This window comes from Schistocerca nitens, chromosome 2 (assembly GCF_023898315.1).
Source record: "Schistocerca nitens isolate TAMUIC-IGC-003100 chromosome 2, iqSchNite1.1, whole genome shotgun sequence".
In the NCBI taxonomy this organism is placed as follows: Eukaryota; Metazoa; Arthropoda; class Insecta; order Orthoptera; family Acrididae; genus Schistocerca; species Schistocerca nitens.
In genome coordinates, this window is record NC_064615.1 from 107593704 (window position 1) to 107602602 (window position 8899).

General features: G+C 42.8%; 1 protein-coding gene across 1 annotated transcript; it reads right to left on the bottom strand.

The window, feature by feature from the left end:
* Positions 1–510: 510 nt before the first annotated feature.
* Positions 511–8562, bottom strand: LOC126234287 (ras-related and estrogen-regulated growth inhibitor-like protein). The gene is made up of 6 exons (XM_049942974.1): positions 8389–8562; positions 7427–7527; positions 7034–7090; positions 6413–6489; positions 6065–6241; positions 511–2244 (listed from the first exon to the last, which is right to left on the bottom strand). Exons 2-6 carry the CDS (start codon positions 7500–7502, stop codon positions 1918–1920), a joined length of 714 nt encoding a protein of 237 aa, XP_049798931.1. The 5' UTR covers positions 7503–7527; positions 8389–8562; the 3' UTR covers positions 511–1917.
* Between the last annotated feature and the right edge of the window lie 337 nt (positions 8563–8899).

The window sequence follows — 8899 nt, forward strand, 5'->3', positions numbered from 1 at the left end:
CATTTATTACTGGGTCATTAGTTTAGAAGAACTTTGCTGTTTATCAACTACATGGCATTTTCATTAGTGACCTAAATATGCCTTTGCAAAAGAAGTTGCAGGACGGCAAAAACTTTTGAGTGGTATAATTATTTTGGTGCTTATTCCATTCCTGAACACGATGGTGTGTGTTTTACATGTCGTAAACCAGAAACACAAGCTGAAATATGAATCGCTGTGGGAACAAATTTTTCGTTATGTGATTACTATTCAGGCGAGTGAATGTCATATGTCCTTCACTGTTTCTGAAGTGCCTCATTTACACTTTGCAGTGGTCGTGTTGACCGTATCCTACGATTCTTCATCTGAACAGAATTCGCAAAAAGGAACGAGAGAGATCGACATATAAGAAAATATCTGAATGGCACAAGGGATTAGGGGTAAATATTAATAGAAATGGTGATAGACACAACATCTTGTTAATTATTTTTATTTTCATAAAAAGTCAATTTATAGAAAATACAACACACTTAGAAAAATCACAGCCATCTTATAGATAATTTTGTGTATATACTTCAATATCACTTTCAATTTGATATTAACTTACACCAACTTTCTGTTGCCACCGAGTGAGTTTATTACAAAGAACGACTTGCTTGAGAGGTAAAAGAGCTACTTAAGTCATAGTAGTAATTGTTTATCATAACTTATTGTTAGCTGTAGTTACACCAATATCATAGATTTTAAAAGAGCATCCGGAAATTTTTCTCTCGAAACAAATCGTTCTTCACATCAATACATGAGAATCAATACCTAATTTCATTCCAAAATAACAGCAGTATTCAGTTCATAAAGCATTATCAGAGGTTTGTTACTGACTGCTAATTAAACACAGTCTAAAACGACATTTCATTACAGAGAATTTTTCTCCTTATTATTAATATATACAAATATATACAAATTGTTTCCTACTGACTTATGGAATGTATTTCTAGGGATATTATCTCAGTCCTGTCCCGAATGTAGTGAAGTCCATTTCTACTATCTGCTTTAAATATTATATGAGAGTTCATTTTTTCCAAGGTAATGGGATTTTCAAGTACGCAACCTATATGGTACGGTCTGTTGACCATAAAGTAAAATTTCTTAAGGATGTGTTGCAAGTTTCATTAGTCAGTTACAATATCAAGAGGAGGCAGGAAACAACTTATAACAAAAGGTGGACTTAATAGGACTAATACACAAATATTTGGCACAAATATACAGTGATCACAACCATTCAGACTCTTAGGCCGTATTTGTTATTCATTATTGTTGAGAAGTAACTGATAAAATTAGGCGTAGACAGCGGTCGATTTGAAATTAGACCCGATATCTATCAAGTGTCGCATCTGATGTTTCCATACTGTACCAAACAAAGGATAAATAAGACACCTGTTTTGTATCCAAAGACTGTTGAGTATATCATGGAATGTAAATACTATACGAGAAAAAAATAAGTGCCACTTGTTTTCATTTGGAAGTGACGGCAACGAATGTAAAACATTCGACAAAATTGACATATGAGGCCTTCGTTAGAACGTCATACGAGCAGTAGGGTACATGTGGGAGAGGCTTCTGGGAACAGCCCGTAAAAGGGTGAAGTTGGTATTTCCCGTTATCCTCTTGCTCTTCTTCCCACCGTACGCCTAGGGAACGCTACTCCTACATTCTCCTTACCCTCTCAGACCGTAAAGAAACCAAGGCGGAGTGAGGGGGAACCAAAACGCTAGGCAGGGCTGGCCCGCGCATCGTAATCCGCACGGTTGGCGCAGGGGGCGTCGCGAGGGCTGACCCTGCCCGCAGGCAGCGCCGTGCAGCTACTGGCAGGCCGAGGTCGACCGCTCGGCCGGAAGAGGTTCAAGAGTGGCCGCCGCCGGCGGCCGTCCCCTGGGAGAGTCACAGCGAGGCGGTGGCCGCGAAGTTGGGCCGCCGGCTGAGGACGCGCGTGCGGTGCAGGTCCGACTTGTGGAACTCGACGACGGTGCCGCCGCCCACGGGCAGCGGGGGCGGGTGCTGTTTGCCCGCCGCGGAGCCGATCAGCGTGCCCAGCATCTTGGAGACGGAGAACTTGCGCGCCTTGGGCTGGTGCTGATGAGCGGCGCGGCACTCGGCCAGCAGAGAGTCGAACGCCTGATAGAGGCCGGCCGTGTTGTCCACGGCGGACACCTCGTAGAAGGCGCAGCTGCCCTCGGAGGCGGCCTTGCGCCCTTCAGACTCCTCCACCTGCAACACAACCACATAATTTTGCGTTACAGGACACTGAACCAAACGTATAGTCGAAAAAGTACATCTAAATAATCAGCAACTAGTTGCGTAATAGAAATTTAATTTCTTAACCAGTTTCAGACTTAGTACCCTTCCTCAGGAAATGATACATTATTTGCTAGTGTCAACAATCATATACATACAGCATGAACCACATGGGCACGGCACTGTGCTGTGGGCACCTTGTTGTTGACACTCGTAAGTAATGCGATAGGTATAACCTTCTGAAGAAGGGCACTAATTGACCGAAAGAAGTTAAATTTCTTTCATGCAGCTGGTTGCTAGTTATTTCCATACAAACAACTACAGTTACTGAACATTAAAAAGTACTAAACAGTCAAGAATGTACAAATGAGCATCCTCAGGCTGAACATTTTTCGATTAATTAGAACATTTTCACACGTCTAACGCAGTACAGTCAGGTATCCATTACTCTGGAGGCAACGTCTTACACGTTTCAACCTCATTAATTCCATATGGACTGTTCTACAGAGCTTGAAATCTCATTATCTTGCCACCTGCTCGATGACTATCTGAGGATATTCGTGTCTGATGCACACCTAGATGGTTACTCTCAATTCTCACTTAAATATCCAGTATAATGTGCATGCAAACACTTCCAGACTATCTTTATTCAAACGAACTTCCAGCATGCCGGATTAATTGCAGGTCAACATTTTGTGTTATCAGTACAAAGAAAAATAGCCAAAGTTGAAAATTTCACTTTTATTTACTTTATGACTAGCTTTTTTTCTGGAACCATTTTGAAATCATGTAGATAATCGAAATAGTACTTCCCAAAATATGAGAACCATGTCAGGATAACAAACATACACGTATAACCAAGTGCAAATGAACAGTATCCTCTTTAAGCGTCCATTTCCAGTTTATATATATATCTATCCCGAAACTAATGGTGAGGTAAATAAAAGCGAAATTTCCAATTTCGTTATTTTTCTATAGTATATATACCCGTTGCACTTCGTCTAGGGATCCTTGGCCGACATTTGTTTAGTTCGTTTACAGCCGTTTTTTCCAGTGAAAGTAGCTAGCATTTTCAAATATTCACCCTCCATTGCCAGTGGCACACTGGGAGGCGAATCTTTGACACTGCTAGCCACCCGTTGTGGCAAAACGTAGGAAAAATCAATTAACAAATATCGACTCAAAATCTCGAGACGACAGCCAGGAGGCAACACGTTAATAAGAGGCCACGAAAGCCTCAACAGTTTTTATTTTTCTACTGTTGCACTACCTTGGGTGGAATCTTACGAGGGAATAATAAATACCCAAGTCTTTTCGTTTGAGTTCTGATTTTTTCTCATTTTATTATGATGGTTTTTCTCACTATGTACGTGGGACTCAAGAAGATATTTCGCCATTCAAAGAAAAAAAAATAGTATTGAATCCGTGACCCTCCGTTCGCTACTTCGCGACAATACAAAATGAGCTAGCATTCTTTGTACTTATTAGATGTACTCCGTCAGTCCTATCTGCAAGGACACCCATATTACGAAGCAGTATAGCAGAAGAGGTCAGAGAAGTCCAGTATGGTATGTCGGTAGTCTCTATAGTAGGCTTGTTTCACCTTTTAAGTATTCTGCCAATAAAATCTACGCTTGGGTCCTCTTTCTCCAGAACATTTCCTGTGAGATGGTTCCAATTCGAGTTGATTAAAATCACTTTGTAATTTGTTTTGCTTTTCTGATTGACTTACTGGACGGTAAGGAACGGGAATTGTACAGCCGAGGATCTCTAACGCTTCCAAGGGGAACCTCAGGTATGACTTCAGTTCCGTCAATAACTCCTAACTGTGACCTTCCTGGTACAAAATCACGGACGTAACCACACAGCTGAGACTATCATCCACAGGGTTGCAGTTTGATTACAAATCGCCTGTGACGAATAGTGTCAAATGCTCTTTGATATCCAAAAACCAGTTTAAGATTCCCTCTCGGCAGTACTCATTTCCCTGTGTGAACAGAGGGGCATCTGTGCTTCATGTGAACTGTATTCTCCGATTTCGTGTCGGTTATCGACATGGGCCGGTAATTTGGCGAATTAAATTTATTTTCTTCCTTGTGTTACGAATATCGAGATGTTTTATTGGCTTTCATAGCGCTCTATTAAACACCCTATTCCAGTTACGTCGGGGCTTGTCTTTAATGCCACACTACGAACGACTACACACAATGGACCTTTATTTCCGGTAAGAAGCTATTAAAGTTCAAGGAATGTCATTCAGTGCAGTCCGAGAAGCACTTCTTTCTGTCAGTGTATTGCGACGTGTTTACTAGCGGTAACTGATAATGTACCCTTCTGAAATTTGACTTAAACTCACGAGAGTACCGAACTGCTGTGTGACTGGAGTAAAAGCTGCCGTTAAGACAAGAGTCTGGCGGCGACGGAATGCGCGAGGCACTGACGAGGGCCGACCAGCCAGCGCACGGGGGCCAAAAATAACGACTGGCCGAGCGCCTTTGCCACAGAAGTCTTGTGGTGGGGAGGAGACTCAGAGGGAGAGGGGGAGGGAGGGAGGGAGGGGAGGGAGGTGGTTCAGATGCCGGGGCCGCACATTCATAGAGCCCCGAAGGTCGGGCGAGTCCAGGTACAGGCGAACCTGCCGGAAACCCAAACACCGCAAGCGGGCTAACATAACAGTCCTTGAGCGATGCGTAAATCATCTAGACGGTGGCAGGATTATCTGGACTGTTGAGATACGGGGCTGCTTATGACAGTGTTGGTGTAATACATCTATCACCAGAAACTGTCATTCGTCTGAAGACATTTCCATCAAGCGAACCTGCAGGATTCTTCCGGATATATGAGGGTGTCTATGTGTATGTTATCTTTGAATTACAAGTCCCCCCCTCCCCCCCCCCCCCCCCGACTTGAAGGATCATACTCAGCTGTTATATCGATTACAGTCATCTTCTAATTGTGAACGTAATTAACGCACTGTACATAGCTTCTACTAACAATAAAAAATGTTACAGTGAAATGCTTGCATAGAATCTTCAACAACTACAGATATTTCAAGTGACAAGTAATTCTGAGCAGCTTCTGTGTACTTCTTGGGCTGAAGATGCTTCATAATATCAGAGGAGTCACCATTTACGTCAAAGTCCTGCCACAAAGGGGTGTTTTAAGGCACTCTTAAGCCAATTGCCGACGGGTAACATCCTCAACAACAGTCGCTGTATCGACAAATGAATGCGCGATCATTTAAACAAGAGATTGTTGGGCATGGCCACACATAAAGACTTCTAGTCTCACTTGTCCCTCGACAATATACATTGTTCACCTGTCGAAGTATCGGCTGTTGTCAAAGACGCTAGCTAGTTGCCTTCGCATAAGTTATCTGAATTTTCGATATGGCGGGAGAAATTCAAGTTTTCAGGTAAAATTGTATCCACGGAGACTGAAAATTATTGAGGTTAAAATGGTCTAGCCGTTCAAGGTTCCATGCGATCATTTCACAAGAATAAGTGCTGACTGTCACCAGTAACATGGTAAGCACTAATATCTCATCTTTCTTATTGTTCTTCACTACATAAATGGAAGTCCTGTTACCACTATTTTACTGAATATTACTCTCCTTCATAATTTAATTGTAAAGGTTGTTGGTTATAGTTATTATTATTTCAAGTAATCTCCTGCTACAGAAAAGGAAACATTATACTGTCAGAGGAGAATAGTGCCTACAGGTCGGTGTCTAGCTTAGGCCTAAGCTAGACACCGACCTGGAGGGTAGAGTGCAGTAGAGTGGAGTACTGACCTGCCTGAGGTGCTCGAGGTCTGCCTTGTTGGCCAGCAGAGTGGTGGGTCGGCCGGTCTTGAGAAGCCGCTGCAGAGCCGTGTGGGCGTACTCGAACGACTGCCGGTCCGTGATGGAGTAGACGAGCACGCACGCGTCCGACCACTCCACCTGTTCCACGGGCAGCGGGCTCTCGGTCTGCAACAAGGACAGGCAAACGAATCAGTAAATTCCGCGAAATCACTGATCCTACATCTCTGCAATACGAACAAGACATAAAAACTTTTCATTTCGCTTTAAAGTAAAAACGTTCATGTTGAATAACTGATTACTGCTGAATACAAAGTATTTTTGAGTGTCGCAACTCACCGTTTCACCAGATATGTCGACGATCTCGACATCAATCGGTGCGTTGTTCACCGTAACTGTCTGGCGGTACAACAAATCTGTAACAAGGAGAGAAAAACGTTGTTGTAACAAGTTTAGACTGAAGTATATGTAAGGTGGAATAGGTATTCTACGAAGCTGTTAGCTTCCGTCTGATAACGTTAAATACAATTATACTCTGAAAATTGGTAAAGATAGTGGACTTAATTTTAAGTGCCTACATATTAATAAAACCGTATGTACTTCTACATTTCATGATTGACTGTAACACACGCTAAGTCTTGTGAAGGTAATCAAAGAACTTAATCATAGCCTTAAGAAGGTAAATATTTGATTCTTTCTGAATAAAACAATATAATTATTTCTTGTTGCGATTCAGCGCCTTGCCTTAAGTGGCGTAAAACTTAGCAAACAGTAATACACCTTTCAGATTCATAAATATTAGAAGTAAAACACTTTTATGGAAACTATTGTAGCTATTACCAACGAATGAAGGTAATTAATTCATAATGGAACTGGTGGAAGTTTTTATGTATTCGATAGAACAGATTAATGTATTGCAAGTTTGAAATTCAGCAGCACAGTATTTCTTTACTCACTCACCTGTATCAGACCGGTACTCGCCGATGTATCTCTTAGTCAAGTAGCGCACCGTCAGGGCTGCAACAACAAGAAGTAATGTAATCATTAGCTCGAAATTCTAATCCACTTATTATTTGTAAAATAAACTTACAGTAACCATTTTCAGGGTCAACTACTGATTTTTTATAACTTTGTAAAAATGGTTGTGGTTAACAATACAATTAAAGAAGGAAGTGTGTTGAGAAGTAATGTAATCATTAGCTCGAAATAATAATCCACTTATTATTTGTAAAATAATCGTACAGTAACCGATTTCAGAGTCTACTACTGATTTTTTATAACTTTGCAGAAATGGTTGTGACTAACAATACAGTTAGAGAAGGAAGTGTGTTGCCGTTTCGTGTAGACACCCACCTGATTTGCCCACGTTGGCCTGGCCGAGCACCGCGATTCTGACGCGCGGAGCTGCGTTCTTCTCTTCTGTCTTCATGCTGATGAATGGGATGGCGCAGCACCTGCGGAGGAACAACGGAGAATCCGGTTAGCGCCGGGAAAACAAGCGTGGCCAACTGGCCTTGGAAAAATAAAATAACACACCGCTTTACGCGCCAAGACAGTTGTGAGAATTGACCATTTAGAATCACGTACTCATTGTAACAATTTCAGCAGACAAAGGTTAGTTCATACGAATAAAGATGCCGACAAAGGCTTAAACACGCAAACAATCTGCTGTGCAACCTCCTTTAAGTTTGCAAGCCTCGTATATTTACTTTAGTAGTAAAACAAGGTGCCCAAAGACCGCAATGGAATTATTGGGCGTCAGTAAAGGCACCCACACTATGGTTGGCGAAATTAATGTTTTACATTACTAGCAAAAAAAGGAGAAAGTGCCCGTAGAAAGCAATGTAACTGCACATATAAAGAAAACACCGACCCTTAATTTAGTGAGTATAGTATTTTACATGTTCTACATTATTAGCAACAACATCGTAAGCGCCTGACGAAAACAATGGAATTTGACGTATGAATAAAGTAAGCTTTGCTTTTGATTTAAAACGTACTGAGACTGTATGCAAAAAAAAACAACACTTAAAACAATTTTAATAGATCTGAACGTCGCACTGATTCGTTACCAATTAGCCCTGATACTTCATACACTACTGAAAACTACTCAGCCACGAAAAATTTGTACAGTGGCTGAGACACTAAACAGTTAGTTATATTGTTCTATCAAGAAGCGAATTGTGGATTTGTCACAGGTCATAACATCATTAACTAAATGAACTGAGTACAGAGGTGTATCCGCTGCTATACTAATCACGTAGCACAAACAGTAATAACGTTCTGTGAAAAAACTGGCTGAAGCTGGTACTTACAAATGAATCGCTGAGGACGAGATGGTGATCGGCTTGTGGTGTGACGAATTCACGACGAATTCCCGGGCACCCGTCAGTCAGCTGAGTTGACGCCGGCGGGCTGACAGTGGTAGCTGGCAGGTAGCGCTGGCTCGGTCTGCTGCTTCAGGCAATCCGAAGAGCACACAGGACACAGGCGGCAGGCTAACTGGAGCCGAGCGCGCCCGCGCGCTGCCTTTTAATACTTCATCCGTTGCCATGGCGACAGACGGCGGGCCCCGTGGGAAGGGATGGAGCGGCGCCTGGGCTGGCGCATGCGCACAGCGCCGGCTGCGTCGCGGCCGCGTTACACAACAGGTGGGGGTGGGGCGGGCGCCGAGCCCCGCGTCGCGACGCCCGGAGCAGCCAGATGCGCGCCGACTGCCGCCAGCGTCGCATGAGGGGGTCGCTGGTCGAAGCAACTTCAGCGTCGACACGTACAGTTCTTAAATACAACAAGCTCTCTTTCCATTATCCCAGTCCACCTCATAGG